The sequence below is a fragment of the Balearica regulorum genome, chromosome 5 (genome assembly GCF_011004875.1).
Source record: "Balearica regulorum gibbericeps isolate bBalReg1 chromosome 5, bBalReg1.pri, whole genome shotgun sequence".
In the NCBI taxonomy this organism is placed as follows: domain Eukaryota; kingdom Metazoa; phylum Chordata; class Aves; order Gruiformes; family Gruidae; genus Balearica; species Balearica regulorum.
In genome coordinates, this window is record NC_046188.1 from 71,091,836 (window position 1) to 71,108,119 (window position 16,284).

Here is a 16,284-nt window from a genome sequence, read left to right on the forward strand (position 1 = left end):
GGAGTCGGCACACGTAGGGGCCGGACTAGATACGGATCCATCGGGCTGGGGGCATCCTTGTGAGTGCGGATGTTGGAAGCATAAACAAGTCGTGGGTGTTTAGGAAACTCATTTAAAACGGTCGCTTTGAGGTTTGTCTCCTCTGCTAAGCGAGGGATGCTGAAGGCGTGGGAAGGGGAGCGGGGGCCCAGTGCCCCCAGCAGAGACAGGGATGCTCAGCGTCGCTCAGGGAGCTGCCACCACCCCAGCCCTGGGGACAGCTCCGAGCCCACCACCCCTCCCCGGGGCCACAAAGACAAACGGCACGCACAGTCCCACGGGGGCAAAGGGTTTATGGCACAGCCTGGCACCCCACCTTCCACCTTGACCTTCCCCCTCCAACGACATCCGCTCTTCAACTTGTTCCTGCTGCTTCGGTGGGCAAAACCCGGATCAGCCGGCGTTTAAAACGTCTCGGTGGACGACCTCTGAATCCAGCCGGCCGCCGTGGGGAAAGAGACGCTCTGCCCTACAACAACCACCACCCCGGGTGAGACATGGGAACGGCTTCTCCCCAGATTGCCTTTACTTTGGGAAGCAGACCCAGGCGATGACACCGTACCTTCACGCAGGGGAAACCGCTGCCCCGACTCCTGCAGCACAGCTTCCAGGGGAGATGCCGGAGGGCCCCGGGGAGACTCGGTCACTTTGATCCTGATCTCTTCTTTGGTGACGGTGAACTTCAGTTTATGGCCAAAGTAGGAGACGCCGGTGACTTTCAACTCGTTGACGTCAGCAGGAAAGGCAGGGTCGAAGCAGAGGCTGGACCTGGTGATCCTGGGAAGGCAGGAGCACGTCAGCGGCGGGAACAAGGGGAAGCAGCTTTGGGGGTCAGCCGCCTCCCCAGACAGCACAGAGGACCCTCCCGTTACTCCGTGCATTTGATTTCTCAGCCCAGCACCCCAAGGCATTCCTGTCCCCCTTCTAGGTCCTCAGCTGGGGTCTGTGGTTTCCATTAGCTTGGAATTTTTTTTTTTTTATTTTTTTTTTTTGAACAAAAGAGAGCACAAAACCGTTATTTTTTTCTTCCAGGGCAGCTCAGTTCCCCACTGCAGCTCAGAGTTTGGCTTCAGCAGCAGCTACGCCAGCAAAACTTCAGGCAAGCCCTGCTCTGCGACGGGGAGGGGGACGGGCACAGGAACAAGCAGAGGTGGCCACGGACCCCAAGCAGGAATCACCACTGAGTTCTGGTCACACAAACCTACGGGCACAGGCTCTGGGCCACGGACTGGAACCGAACCCCAGCCCCGTGAGCAGCTCGGGGGATGGCTGTGCCGGGATTTTTAGGATACGAGTTCAGCTTCAGCCGAAATACCTAGCAGCAAGTGTCTGTTCTCACCTGCCATTGCTCCGAAGCCGTAGGACATCGGTGAGGAGATGGTGGGACCTCACCTCACACCCGGTGGAGACGCTCCTGGAAGCGTGGCTCAATTAAATCACGAGACACGCCTGACCGCTAGCACTGCCCCTCTCTGTAATTTCCCATCTCAACAGAGACGCCTCCGCACAGCTCGGTTCTCACTTTCCCTCCAGGCTGTGACCAGAGCGGGCTGGCAAAGTGACCTTCAGAAACCCACATCAGCTCCCACTCCCGCCAGCTGGAAGGGCTTTAAACTCAGCACCGCTACACGTGCTCCTTCACCGAAAGATTAAAAATAAAAAAAAAAAAAAATCAAGCAAACAGCTTGAACCCTTTCTCCAAGCCCTTACCCAAAGTCAAACGGAGCCCTTTTGGAGGAGAAAAAAACGGTCACTGTTATCTCCTACTCAAATCTTGATACGTGAGAGCTCTTGACCACCAGCTCCAATCTGTTGAGAGGGCTCAACGGACTGGAGAGGATTCAAGAGAGGCTCAAGGGACTGGAGAGCCTCAGTGGCAGGCCAACGTGCCAGCCAGGGTCCACAGCTTACAACGGGCGAGGCAAGAGCACGGCGTTGAGGGCTGCATAAATGTCATCTCAGCATCTGTGAACATTTGGCTGGAGCCCCAAAGCCCGTGGCTTGAGCCTGTGCCAAAAGGGGCCCAACCTGATACACACAGAGCATCTGAAGACCTTCGAGCTTCGCAAAACCTGAGATTAAGGTTTTCAGCTGGGAATACGGTAGCTCACACCCATCTCCACCAAGAAACTCGTGGGTTTCTCAGCAGCTTCTGGCCACACACAGAGAGTATAAACACATAGTTAGTGCTAGAAGGTTTCACTGGAAATCAAAAGGCTTGCCAGTTTGATCCATCCTCAGTTAAGCTAAGAATATGCTCGAGAGACTGTTGCTTTAGGGTTGAAACCACCAGGCTGCTTTGGATACGAGACACAGCTTTGAAATTATATGAACAGCTTAATGTTTTCTCTAAGATATTTTAATGCTGTGGCGATGCCAGCCGAGCACTTTCCTCCACGGAGGCTTGCAGAGCCACGTGTGTGCAGATGGCAGTTTGCTTCAGAGGGGCTGCAGAAGGTCTTTCCGCACCACATCCAAAGGAGATAGGATGATGTTATAGCTAAGCCAGAGGACAGACTTGGGGAATGACATTTAGCTTCCCAAACGTGCAACTAACTCATCGAGTGACCTGGAGAGAGTCTCTTACCCGTTCTGAATCTGTTTCCAGTCTTTAAAGCGGGAATAGGCCTAAGGCAGCTCAGTGTGGTGGTACAGGACTGGGGTCTCCGTTTACAAAGGTCCCCTTAGAAAGGCCACAAGGTGTAATAAGCAGCAGTCTTGTATTTGCCTGCAAGGTGGTGGTTGTATGGACTTTCTCTTCAATTACTTAACCAAAAGGCCAATGCAATTGGTGGATCGTAGTCTTTAAGTTTCATCCACGCTTACTGGAGAAACCAAAGCTACAACCACCTATGGAGTGGGCAGGTCTGGATGCACAGACATCAAAACGATACAGGCCAGCCACAATCCTGAGATCATACAGAGATGTCCCTCTTCGCTGAGAGTGTCAGCTGGTGCTGAAGAGCTCGGGTTTGGCCTAATGTTGACCCCTTTTGAAGCCAATGGACCAAAGCTTATCACTTCTGATAACTCCACCCTGTTCTCCAAGAGTGACTAACTGTCCCCAGTATCCACCGTTCATCTGGGAACATTAATGTTCCTGTTTGTTTGTTACCTACTGGGAAGGTATTCCGGACGCTGCAGGTTCCTTTTTCACGAGTAAAACCACATTGCTCCAGCTAAACAGCAAGGTTTCAAGTGACATGTAGTTGCTTAGAAATTAAATGCGACGTAACGTAGCTCTCACCTGAACCCTGTGTAGCCAAAGAGGACAGCTTGCAAGAATCCACCCATCCCTGTCAAGAAGTTCACAGCTCCTGACCCATCTGAGTTCTCCACCCAGATCTGCTCCAGCAAGAGAAAGAAATGACTCAACAGTTGCATCGGGACTCTTCATACAGTTTTGTGGGTTTGAATACGCTTATCATCATCACTGTCACGTATCTGGGGTGTTGCAACAACCATGCCCTGCTGCCCATCCTGGTGTGAGGCGGTGGGTGGGCTCTGACGCCTCTCTGAATACCACCATCTCCATTCCCTTCCCTATTCCTGGCGGGCAGGAGGAAGCCTGGGGGGAGCACGATACTGACCCGTGGCTTTGGATTGCGGGTGGGAAGCAGATGCCTCCTTACGGCTCTTCAGAAGCACGCAGAGAAGAGACAGAGCGTGCAACCACCTAGCTCAGTATAACAATAACCTAGTGACCCCAAGTGCAGTTGGCACGGGCTCCAGTCCACGTGATGTTTCTCAGTGTGATGTGACCTACTCGGGAACCAGCAAGATAGAAGCAAGACCCGTTTGTCAGAGGAAGCAGTCACGCCATGCAGCTAACCTTGAAGGGCTCCGTGATGTTGCTGAAACACTTGCTCAGTTGGCTCTGGGCTCTCTGCACCTCCTTTAGCTCCAGCCAGCCCACTGCAAACATGCTCTGCAGGAGAGAAACCCGGCCTTTCGCCAGCTGCTGTCTCCCCCAGGTGTGAGAAACCAGCAAAAGCTTCAGAGTGACACCACAACTGGCACCCCTCCGACCCAGAGCGGACATCTTCAGCGCGCATCTCTAGCTCTGCGCTGTCCACGCTCCCCGAGAGTTTAACGCGGGTCTGGCAGATCGTGCCCGCCGATGGGGCTGGCAGCGACTAACTCAGATGGAAACAACCCCCCCCGTGCACGAATCCCACCTTGGGCTTTGCCCCGCTCCTTACCCAGGTCATGGCTGGCCCATCCAGCTCAGTGACGGGTTCATACATCTCCAGGTCATTTCTTCGGACTTCAGAGCTCATGGGGTGCATCAGCGGGAATCCAAGCAAGACAACATCAGCTTGTTTCACAGGCTCACCTGGGGAAAGGCATCGGTCAGACCACGTACGTCAGCTGGGAATAACCACCAGACTGATTGTCTGTTTACTCACACGGAGAACAAACCTGACTCACGCAGAATCATAAACTTAGAACAACAAACACCTGAGGAACAGGGGGAAGGCAGTGGAACTGCACGAGGACAACTCATTGCTGCCTTGCTAAAGGAAGACCAGAGCTTGTGGTTTGTCCTTGGTGTTGTGTCAAGGCGGGACACCGGCACAGCCCCGACGCAATGGCACCCAGACTGATGTCACCTATACTTTGGGTGCAAAGGAATAGCTCCCGCCATCCCGTGCACCCCGCCCCTAACTCTGAGAAAGGGGGCACTGAACTGGGTGTGCATTGCCACTGGAACCGGCCCTTTCACTTCCAGAGGGCCAGGGGTGGCTGGAAGGGCAACGCATGGCGCTTGACCTTGGAAAGACAGACCTGTCAGCAATGGGTTCATAGCAAACATCTCACCTGCAGCCCAGTACTAAAAGTCTCTTCCTACTCTCCGTGTTCCCAAATTTCCTGATTTTATGAGCCCGCTAATGAGAAGCGATCCACCAAGAGGCAGAAGAAACATCTACAAGCCAGGCTCTGCACACCAGCAACCCAAACGCTGCCCTTGGAGACCAACACTGGAGATTTTTACTTCAGCCAACCATTCAGCTGCTGCTCCCGTCTTTGAACCGGAGTCCCCGCTTCTCGCAGGCTTACAAAGAAAGAGCAGTCTGCTGCTGCCTCTCCCCTCACCTGGGCGGTAACCGTCGTACTCGGGATGATATTTCCTCTCCGCATCAAAGGGCACTTTGATTTTCTTGGCACAGTCCACCCACTCCTCTGGCACGGGGATCAAGAAGTCCCGAGCAACGTCAGCTGCAAAATTTAAGCTGAAAAGAAGCGAGGAACAATGCCTTGTCAGGCATGGGTGCCTGTGACCCTCTCAGAGACGGAAAGAGAAGAAAAGGAACAGAAAGAATTAATTGAGCCATAACTGCAAAGAAACAGCTACTCTGAAAGAACATGGGTCGAAGTTCAAGCTTGGGGTAACAGCTTTCATTGCAGGAGCTGGGAGTCTGTTCCACTAGCTTGAGGTGTCTCCAGCTGGCTAACTGTATAGACATCTCATAAAACGCAGGGCGAGAAACCCTCCCGTGCAGGGAAACCCCTCAGCCTCACGTGGACACCTGAAGCGGGTCAGATGAACCACCACGGGACCACCTACTGCAGGAGGAGCCCAGCTCAGAGGGATGCGAGGAGAGGAAAGGTGCATCCCACGCGGGAGCCCTGCCGCCTCCAACCCCTGCCAGACCGCGGGGCAGAAGAGAAGACAGACGGGCCAGTGCTCCAAGGCATGCGGTTACCTCCGCTGGGCCACGGCGTTGGTGTAAACAGAGTTATCAACCCGGTGATGGTACTCATCGGGGGGCATGACACCTGGGGGAAGAGGAAGGGACACTTCACACCGCAGCACACCCGAGGTTTGGCACGGCTTTGTGCCCTTCCTCAGGGAAGCGGCACGAGAAAGGGAAGCCCTCCCGACGCGGCGATGCCTGCCCACACGGCGAGGTGTCGCCTCTCTGCTTCTGGCAGGATCCCACAGCGATCTCGGTGCAACGCTCAACAGCGGTGCTTGTTGCAAAGGAGCTCCTGGCTGACAGCTTTGGCTGATGGACAGCAGATACCTCAACCTAAGGGCACCTCCCTCGCTTCGCAGGCAAGGTCATTAATTCTTTCAAGTCATTCAAGTTGATAAAGTCATTAAATCTTTCCCTAAATATAGGCTCAGCCCCTTCCTTTGCTGCTTTCGTGCAGATTGTCCCCAGGAGGAGAGATGGCCACTTCCCAAGAGAAACATGAAAACAGACATTGAATCTGTGACTCCTTTGGGGCTGTCCCCAAGGATCTTCACACCGAGAGCCAGCCTGCAGCAACCCCAGGGGCTCTTCTAGCTCTGTTCAGCACAGTTTCATCAAGACCCCTTTGTTCTAACCCATCCTTCTCCTCCAGACCCTCCTCCCACAAACACCCCTCCTTCGCTTCTCCTTTTCTTCCTCAGTGTCCCCTCCCAGAAGCAGCCCATCAGTGGTAACTCGTGCTCGCTTCAGCAGGATTGCTGCCTGCAGAGAGACCCTTTGCCTTGCCAGACACATCGGCCATTGTACTCGTTTGGCACCAACAGCACCAGACGTCCTCCAAGGGATTAAAATTCTGCAGGCTCCTAGGGAATTTAAACTCAGATCCCTCAGGAAAGTCCTTCCTCTCAAAAACCCTTGCACTCTGTTTTCTCTAAGCGCCACCAGCCACAGCGCAGACCTGAGGGCACCCACGCTTGTGGCATCAGCTTGTACCATCACGGAAGGGGACATTTAGAGGTGTCCTATGAGTGGCAAGGGGCTGAGAGAAAAAGCAACAGATACCGTAGCATTGGAAGAGAGCTGCGCATCTTGTCCCGTGTTTGCATGGACACAAACATTATCCTGAGATATTCCAGAGGGCAGGGGTCTGAAGTGCCTGTGCACTCCGACCAGGTCTGGCTGAAGGGGCTCCGAGCCTCTGCTTGCAAACCCCTTCCCTACAAACAGGCCTGGCAGTTGCAGAAGTACCTTTGATGTGGTAGCATTGCTCTTCCTCGCTCCACACCATCCTGCTGCACCAGTACTGAGCCACGGCACCCACCACCTTCCAGCCTCCATCCTCCCTGAACAGCTTCTGGTCCTGGAGGGAGCCAAAGCCAGAGAAAGACAGGGTGATGAGAGACGCTCAGCCAGACCCACACTCAGGAGGAGGACAGGAGCTCTCAGGAGATGGACATAGCAGGAGAAAAGGTCAGAAAACTGGCCTGGATTGAGCCAACAGGATGCTGAGCTGCCCACGAGGAGCAAGGACAGAGGAGGCAGAGCTGAAGAAGGAACCCTGGGGTGCTACCGGCAATTCTGACGGGAGCAGACAACAGCAGAGTTTCTCTCCTGGGAAGGGACAGTGACAGTCACCAGATGCCCTGTAGGCCTGGCCACCGGGCCATCCGGGTGGCACACGCTCCCTTTACCTGCGTGGTGCAATAATACTGCTCAAAGGCCATCAAAACGTCCCCGGTGACATGGATTTCTTGGTCTCCATAGATCTCCTCAGGGCAGACTTCCCGGCCAGTGGCTGCACTCTCCCATGGGAACTTAGCACCCTGCCAGGAGAAGACATCCACGAGGAGCTGAGCACAACGTCCTGAGATGCCCCAGTCCATCACCTGCAGGCAATGCCCTGCTCACAGCTCCGGGCTAAAACTAGAGCCGGAGAGGAAGAGCAGAGCCCAACTGTCCTCCTGCGTGACAGTGACTGGGTTGCACTGCCCTCAGCCCGACACCTCCGTCCCCACCTCGTAGCCTTGCTCCTGCGCGTTGCGTAAGGCTCCTTCCAGCATGCGAATCCGGTACTCCAGGATGGCTCGGGCAGCTTCAGGATAAAACAGCAGAATGTTCGGGAACATCCAGGTGTCCTGGAAACATCCGAGCAAGGCAAGATGGTGGGACTGGCTGGTGGGGCACCCAAATGCTCCCACCAGTTTCACCCTTCACATCCGCCCTCATCCCAAATGCTCTGACTGTGATTTTGCTACTACTTAAAGGTGCTGTCTCGTGGGCTCGTTAAAAGGGATAAATCCACAAGGGACTGTTTCTGCCACGCCTGCCGCTCCCTGGTATCTCACCGGGATGGTCTCCACAGGACCTCACACCACGCAGGAGAAGGGAGGCAGGGGTCCTCCAAAGCCAGAGGCTCTGTAGAAGGGCAAAACTACAAGCATTGCCAGGAAGAAAGCACACAAGGTCCGCAGGACCAAAAAGCCCTTGCCCACTGAAAGACCAGACTAGGTTTAGCACAGGAGGCTCAAGACCATCCAGCAGCATCTCCTGCTCACGCCATGGAATCGTTATCAGCTGCAGAGCTGTGCACCCACTTGGTGTGGCTGCTCCGAGAGCAGACCTCAGCCTCTGGCTGAGGCAAAGCCACCCCGCTCAGCCAGCTTATTGAGTACACACCAAACCTACGTTTAAAAGCTGAATGTGCCCATCCCAGAAAACACTTCTGTTTTTTCAGTGGTTCAGGCAGAACGGGGCTCGCCGATACCACTGAAGCTGGGAGGACGAGGGCAGGTTTCAACCTGCCTTGTTTTAAACAGCTAAAGTTGGTGGCTGTGCTCTAAGGCAGTCACTGACGCTCCCTTGGGCGAGCAACCTGAACTATCTTAGCCCCAGACTTCAGCCTGGGGAAGGGGGCTGCTCTGCGGCGGGGTCTCTCCCGGCCCCTCGCCCCCACTGGCCACACAGCAGCCCCCGGCACCCAGCTTCAATTTAGGCACTTTGAGGTGGAGGACAACCCAGATGAGTAACTCCAGGGACCAAGCTGGGTCTGGGTAGCTGTTACGAAAGGTGCAGGAGGATGCTCTCCAAGGAGAGGCTGGTGCGGAGGTACCCCTACCCGGGGGCGAGGAGGAGACCTCCCAGCAGCCTCCTGCTGAGTCTTCACACTGTGCAAAGCCCCCAGGTCACCTGCTAGCACTCCTTCCACCCACCTGGTCCCAGAAGACGTGTCCCCAGTAGTCCTCGCCCCGAGTGCCGTTGGACAAACCACCAGGGCTGATGCCGTGGAAGAGGAAGCCCGGGTTCCCCCCGGGCGGGATGGCGCTCAGCAGGTAGTAGAGGCACCCGTAGACGGCCTGCCTCAAAGGCAGAGGTCCATCCAGGTCTATGCAGCTGTCTCGCCACACCATGGCCCACGCGTGGGCGTGGGAGGAGTGCAGGGAGCCAGCAGCGATGAGGGCCAGCCCTTCGCTGTAGCTCCTCTTCACCTCCTCTTCGCTCTCGGCCACGGCCGTCAGGAACTCCCAGGATCGCTCCCGCTCCTCCCCGCGCAACGTCAAGGCTTGTGGCACGGGAGTCCAGAGCATGTGCACGGTGGGACGGGGTCCCCCCTCCACCTCGGGAACCAGCGTCCTCCCGTAGACATAGCTGTGGGAGACAGCAAGCAATGGCGAAAGGGAGAGCGGAGCAGGTGGGACTCCATGCACGCCCACCCACGCAGAGGGGACCTCCCCCAGCAGCTGAGCATCAGGCTCCCGTTCCCACCTAGGACGGGAGCTCCCTTGTCCCCACGCTTCAGCTCGGCTCTCCTCCCACCCCCAAAGTGCAGGAGACTGAAATTCATTACGACTGGTCGGCAGTCGGTCCCCAATCCCGGCAAGCCATTTTGAGAGGTCATCTCCTCCAAACTCACCACCTTCCCCAAACTCATTTCTTTGTAATCACATCTAGTCCTTTTGGTCTTTGCTGCTCTTTTACATGTCAACGTAAACAGTAACTCCGGAGTTGCAAGTAATAAAATTGTTTCTATACTTAATTTTGGGATTAGGTGTGGGTTGGTTTTTTTTACATACCCGCCAGGAAGAAGCAGGTTTGCACAAGCCTCCGCGCTACTCACCACTTCAGTCTAGCTCTAGCCTTATTTTTGCAATTTACTCCCTAATGGTGAGCAGGGCAGCATGCAACAGCCCGTGAAAGATGTATCCAGGGCACGGTCACCCCGTGACCCAAACTCACTGTGCTCCCTGGAAGTCTGGTCCTCGGCTCAGGTCCAAGTCCTGGCTCTTTGGCACAAAAGGAGTCTGGAGCTGGACCGTGATGGGCTGGGTGGTGTGAGCTGATCGCTGGATGGTGATGCTGAAGGCCATCAAGTGGACAAGGGAACGGTGAGCGTAGATCTGATGGGCGGCCGCATACTCACTTGACTGGAGCACATGGCTGAAGGTTCCTGTAAGCACAACGAGAGCCATCAGCCTTTTGAACCACCAGGTCCTGATGTTCTGCCCCAGACTCCCACTTCTGCCCTACCTACTGGTTCCCACCAGCAAAGGAACCGCCTTTCCCAGGTCCAGATCCAAACACAGCTTTTGACTGGACAACACTGTTAACACACTGAATCTGGCCAAGCCACTGAGAAATTATTTGTGCTATAAGACATCCTCTCAGGCTTCGTGATTAAACAGTGTTTGCTGAGCCTGGCTCCAGCAGGCATTGAGATATAGCCTGAAAATCACTCTTATTCTCACGAGAAAGGGGAATTTTCCACTTGCTCCACACAACTTCAGAAGAACAATGCCCTGTAGGCGAACTGAGAGCAAGGAGAAGAAAAATGTGACCTTGTGGAAGAGGCATCATGAGCAAAGAGACTTTTAACTTCTGGAAGAAGGTCACCAGCAGTTAGGGGGAGAGAGCAATGGGTGCCCAAGATGAAGATCTGTCAGGAGGCAGCAGGACAGGGAGACTCAGCCCGTGCTTTGCTGTTTACCCGTCCGGGTGTTCAAGGTGAAGGTCTCGGCCAGGCTCTCTGCACCAGGCACCATCATCCTAACGTTGACGGGGCTAGGGACATCGGCACGGTGCGTGTCTCCCACCGCCCCGTTGTACACGCCGTTAACGTGGAGGATGTCGCGGTACACACGGGTGCCCAGGTAAGCGTTGGTCACCGTAGCCAGCAGCCGCGGGTCCGAGGGCAGTGATGCGGAGGTGAACACAGCGGGGTCCTCTTTGCCATCAGCCATTCTTACCAACCCGAGCTGCAGAACAGCAGCAGCAGCGTCAGGTACAAGGGTTCAACAGACAAAGTCGGGGCAGGATGAGCGCGGCCACGTTAGGCGGCTTGCAGCCCCCGCGTTCGGCCGACATCCGTCTCTGTAACCTTCCCGTAACGCCCCGGGGACGGTGGAGCCGGCTGCTCGCCTGCCTCCGGCCTCGTTGCGTTCCCAGGGTCCCCGTTCCTTTTAGTCTCCTCTCAGATCACCGCCTGCGCCTCTACCAGCGGTTGTTCCCCCCCCACCAAGCCCATTTCCCCCCTCTGCTCCGGCATCTCCCAGCCAAGCCAGGCGGCTCCTCCCGCTCCCCCAAACCTCACCGGCTCATGGGTTTTGTCACTTCTCTAATTCCCCACCCTCTTCCTCTTCTGCTGCCCTCTCTGTGACGCGATCTCACCGGTTTCTCCCCATACAACACAGCCATCTTCCTCCTCTTTCCTCCTCTTCCTCCCTATTGAATACTCTCCTGTGGCCCCAGTGCGTCCCCATCTCCCGGCTCACTGCACCCCTGCGCTCCCCCTCCCGCTTGCATCGCCAGCTCAGCTTCAGTTACTGGCTTCTGGCGTAGGAGCTTTTTATTTCATTTATATACGAGTATATGAAAAGGTATATTTATGTATAAATAGATATTGGAGACAGGTATAAGCAGCACCTTACAAAAGGGAGCTGTAGCTGGCGCCTGGCAATACTAAGCACTAGAATAATACAGAAACGATAAAAATGAGGCGCTGAGAGACCCCGAGCGGAGCCGGAAAGCCAGCCGGGGCAGTGGGAGAGCAGCGAGCGCACGCCCGGCCCTGGCAGCCCCCAAAATCCCTCCCCGATAGCAGCTGGCTGCCGGGGGGGGGATCGGCTCGGTTTGCTCACGCCAGGCAGCGCCTGAGATTGAATTGCGAGAAAAATCCTCCTCCTGCCTGCAGGAAAGTTAAAAAAACCCCAACAAAACCAAAAGGGGCGCAGAGACGCAGAGGTCGGCCCTTGCCTTCGGCCTGGGGCTGAGCGCTGGCTGTGCAGGCAGAGCCTGCTGCCGCGGGGCGAAGGACGGAAGTTACCCAACTGAGAAAGAAGGAAGGAAATCACTTTTTTTTTTTTCCCCCTCCTTAAAATAAATAAGTGCAATAAAAAAAACCCAAAACCCTTGACATGCAGGTGTTTGCCCAGCTGAGCTCCTTGCCCCCCGTAGGGAGCACAGGGGTCCCGGGGCTGCTCCGGGGAAGGAGTTAAGATAAAATACAGTCTCCGACGATTTGTCACGTAAAAGCTGCCTGAGAAACGCGGCGGCGGCCTCGGCAGAGAGCTGCGGCTGCTCTGCGGGGGAGCGGCACAGACCTCCGCGGCCGGAGCTACGTGTGACGGCCGCCCTTTGTTCCCAGCCACGCTCCATCCCTTTTCCTTGCCTGCTTCCCAAGGGAACGGATCCGGACTCCAGCTCCGGCACGCCTTTCCCGGCTTCCTTCCTGTGACCCCACCACCGCACGCTTTTCCGGGCACGGCCCCGGTGCCAGCGAGCACCCTGCCCCGAGATCCCGCACCCCGCGGCTCCCAGCCCCTAATGTCCCCCGCCACCTCTAACGTCCGGTCACCGTCGGAGCGGCGTTTCCCCCAGGAGGGCCGGGTCACCTGCCGTTACACCAGAAAACGCCTGTCCCTCCCCAGGCTGAGCTCCACCAGGGCCGCACCGTCCTGGATGCGGCACCTGCCCCAGCAGGTCCTTCGCCCGGGCATGACGGTGCCCTGGCCCTCGCCTTGCTGCAACGCGGATCTCCGAAGAGATCCGTGACCGAGTTTGACCGGTGTGAGTCCTCGAGGCAGCCGGCAGCCATGGTGCCGCACGCGTGTCCTCTGACCGCGGCAAAGGCTCAAGCTATCTTGCCTTGTGTGGCAGGCAAGCCAAAAAGCAGATCCCGTAACGGCTGAATGCAGCGGCCAAAATTCACCCATCGCATCCTTCGGCAAAGGGACGTGGCAGCCCCTCCGCGGCCGCTTTCAGTCCCCATCAAACACGAGGGCAGGACAGCACAGAACGATTCGTTACAAACCCACGTTTCGGGGTGTGAGGGGGAGCAAAAAAAAAACACCCAAAAAAAGAGCAAATTACTGTGGATCTAAATGGATATTCCCCCTGGATCCCAGACGTGCTTCCGGCTCACTCGTCAACGCTCACTAGAGGATGGAGCCTCCCAGACCCGCCTCTTACTTGGTGCTATGTCTCTCCTACCCCAAAGCCCTTCCTGCTCCCTTCCCCACGCTACGAGCCACCCCCGAGCTCAGCCCCAGCTCGCACCCTCCAGGAGCATCTTTGCGGTTCCCCGCTCCGCCGCCCGCGTCCCCAGCGCCTCAGAGGGGCGTCACGTCAGCGGTTTATCCTGCCCCGCGCAGCATGTTCGCTCCTTGCGGGAACAAACCCCTCTCAGCAGGAAGATCCGCGGTCCTGTCCTGCATCAGGGGAGACACGGAGAGCGCTGCGGCCAGATGCTGTGAATCTCTGACCGACCCGCTGCCTCTGCCCTGGTGCTCGGAGAGGAGGATTATCTTACTGAGCAACCCAGCGTTTACAGGATAAATATTACACAGCTGTTCTCCTCTCTGTAAATCCACAGAAAAGCCAATGTCCGACTCGAACAAAGCTGCCATCAGCGTTAGGGAAGCAAAAATGTGTTTCCTCGGTCCAGAAGCAGCGAGACGTCACGTCTCTCTGCTGGCTGCTGCTTGGGGAAGGTGAAAGCTCCTCACCACTTCCAAGCGAGCAAGGTGGGACGAGTCCCTCCAGATTCAGCCTCGAGCCCACCACTGCCAGCCCCAGAGAGACACAGAGCCCGCGACCGAGGGGGAACATGGGGTCACAGACCGCGCTGGGAACACGGCAGGAGCCTGCAGGGAAGGGTCTGGGGACACAGATAAAGGTGGTGCTGATCGCCCCTACCTCCGGCTCCAGCCACGCTAAACAGCGCCAAAGGGAGGGCTTTCCATGGGCACACGTGGTAACGTGGCCTGGAGCGGCCTTCCTGCCGGAAAACACCCAGGGGAGAAGCTGAGGAAGAGGAGGAGCAGCAGCAAGAGTGTCCGGGTTAAGAAAAGCAGCTGCTGCACGCTTTCTTTACCAAAACCAGAGCCCAACCATTAATATTGCTCCCAGCTCTACTCCTTTCGTATTCAAGGATCTAACTGGGACCTTACCCCAGCAAGCTCAATTTAGTCTTTAATCTTCACGACCAGCTGGCCCAGGCAAGGGCTGAGTCCACGGCAGAGGCAGGCGGCCCCCCCGCACGCTTGGGAGCGGAGACCCCACCACGGCTCCGGGGAGCGAGACCCTGCGGCAGCCGCCAGCACAGAGCCTCTCACTCCCCCGGCCGAGCCCGCAGGCAGGCACTCTGCTCCCTCTGCTTTATTAACGGAGTACTGAAAGACTCTTTTTTTCAGAAAAGCCCTCTCACAGCAGGCCACAGCCTCCTCAAACTCTGCCGCAGCTTTTTCAAAGGAGCTGATCTCGCTGTGACCCGAACGGAGGGTTTCTGAAGGCTTTCCCCCCCCATTCACCTGCACAGTACGCTTTTTCTCCCAGATAAGTCGGGGCACAGACAAGCATCTCAAAGAATTTCAGGGGAAATCTGTTAACCACATCTGTCCTTCACCACCAGCTGTTCCTCCAGCTTCTCAAAGATTTTAATTGGTCCTTTCCTTTAGCTCCTGTTCAAAATGAAATTTGCAAGGCTTTACTCCTCAACAACAAGATTATTCTCTTACTATTCATAGAAAACACAACCGAGCCTCTCACAGCTGCCCCGGGTCAGCGTGGCCGCCCTCGCTCCCACCCCTGTCGATCCCAGCAACGCTCCTCAACACGAGCTTTTGCCACGGACGAGCAGCTCGATCCACCGGAGCAAAAGAAGGTTTCTAGGCAGGTTTTCAGGGAAGGGCCGAGGCACAGGAACGCTCCCCGCTCCTTCACACCCAAAACGCTGAAGATAGGAGGGTTGGGAGCAAAAGGGGACTCGAGCTGCCTGCAAACGACGGACGGATGCCACGGTGCCCGCGGGCACTGCGGTTGTTGAGCAGCTCCCGGAGCAGACGGGTCCTGCTTTATCCTTGAGCCTGGACTAACTGAAACCGAGCTGGAACTGCCCAGAGCCCACAGGCAGTTGGGGCAGGACAGGGAGAGAGATGGTTGCTGCCCAGATGTTTCTTCCTGACAAGGAGGAGAGCGAGCAGCTGGTCCCAGCAACACACCGGTCTGTATTTTTATCTCTAAAAGCAGGATGAAGACGCACAACGGAACACGGGCTTGCTCTAGAAAAATCTTTACTGTCGGAGGCTCTGCCGCCCCGCAGCTCCGTGTCTGCTGCACAGAGAGATTACTGACTGTCAGCTGGGTGGAAAAGGCTCTGACGAGCAGGGACTCAAGGGGAAATCTTTTGGAAAGCCAGCTGCAAGCAGCAGATAGAAGGTAAGAGGATTCTGTTACTGCTTTTCAATTTCAGCAGTCATCTTTCATCAACAAACGGGTGCTTGACCAGTCACGGTCCATGCAGCCCATCGTGCCGTTTTTAAGGTAAAAAACCTGCATCTTCCCCGGTCAGTTGTGCTGGGAAAAGAGCTCTGACCTGCTTCCAAAGACAAGACCCGATTTCATCCCACAGAACAGCCTGCTGTGACCGCAGAGCCCCAGGAGCTGCCAGGAGGGTCAGGGAGAGGAAGGAAGCATTCCCGACTCTGGGAAGGAGAATTCTGAGCAGGTCCGTACAAACCCTGGCAAAATTCCCACAGAGCTGTTTTTAAGGGAGAAAAGGGCAAAGCTGGGTTATTCGGCGAAGCGGACACGTGTGGAAGCTGAAAGGGCACAGTTCCTCCTGCTGACAAACATCCAGCGTCAGAGGAACGCGACCCGGGCTCAAGGCTTTCAGCCACTTCTGCTCCCAGTCAGAGCAAGCTGGAAGTTGCCGTTGCAAACTCCAGCCCAACTTTATGAAACACCGCAACAGATCCGGCTGGCGCCTGAGGCGGTCCGTGGCTGACGGGTTGCTGGACAGACCCCCCACGTGAGGAGCAGCCTGTGCGCAGGCGGTTTGGAGCCCGTGCAAACACCGAGCCGCAAAGGAAGATGGAGAAGCCATTGCCACGGACGGAACAAGCGAGGTCCTGCTCGCTGCAGTCAGAGAAGATCAGGCATCGCATTTGCAACCGCTTGGAAAAAAAAAAAAAAAGTACATTGTGTTTTGAGTGTTACACATGTTAAAAAGCCCGAGTGAAGAAGATGTCTGCTCTCCAGCAGAGCATCACAG

At 56.0% G+C, this 16,284-nt stretch overlaps 1 protein-coding gene across 13 annotated transcripts; it reads right to left on the reverse strand.

The window, feature by feature from the left end:
- Positions 1–315: 315 nt before the first annotated feature.
- PGGHG (protein-glucosylgalactosylhydroxylysine glucosidase) lies at positions 316–16,256 on the reverse strand. Of its 13 annotated transcripts, XM_075755680.1 has the most exons (16): positions 14,818–16,256; positions 14,543–14,692; positions 10,723–10,990; positions 9,975–10,185; positions 8,951–9,386; positions 7,757–7,876; positions 7,433–7,564; positions 6,990–7,101; positions 5,748–5,820; positions 5,137–5,273; positions 4,242–4,375; positions 3,872–3,967; positions 3,287–3,384; positions 1,379–1,453; positions 602–816; positions 316–508 (listed from the first exon to the last, which is right to left on the reverse strand). In XM_075755680.1, exons 3-16 carry the CDS (start codon positions 10,973–10,975, stop codon positions 444–446), a joined length of 2,157 nt encoding a protein of 718 aa, XP_075611795.1. In that variant the 5' UTR covers positions 10,976–10,990; positions 14,543–14,692; positions 14,818–16,256; the 3' UTR covers positions 316–443. The 13 variants fall into 13 exon arrangements, 11 of the variants coding, with proteins under 11 accessions (XP_075611795.1, XP_075611801.1, XP_075611802.1 ...); XM_075755686.1 differs by lacking the exon at positions 10,723–10,990; XM_075755687.1 differs by lacking the exon at positions 10,723–10,990 and having other exon boundaries at positions 14,882–15,021.
- Between the last annotated feature and the right edge of the window lie 28 nt (positions 16,257–16,284).

Bases quoted from the DNA above. Each gene is read 5' to 3' on its own strand.
- PGGHG (XM_075755680.1), bottom strand. From the start codon at position 10,975: ATGGCTGATGGCAAAGAGGACCCCGCTGTGTTCACCTCCGCATCACTG. The intron at 5,274-5,747 runs GTAACCGCATGC...GCTTCTTTTCAG, and splicing joins AACGCCGTGGCCCAGCGGAG to CTTAAATTTTGCAGCTGACG. The intron at 817-1,378 runs GTGAGAACAGAC...CTGCCTTCCCAG, and splicing joins CGGCTTCGGAGCAATGGCAG to GATCACCAGGTCCAGCCTCT.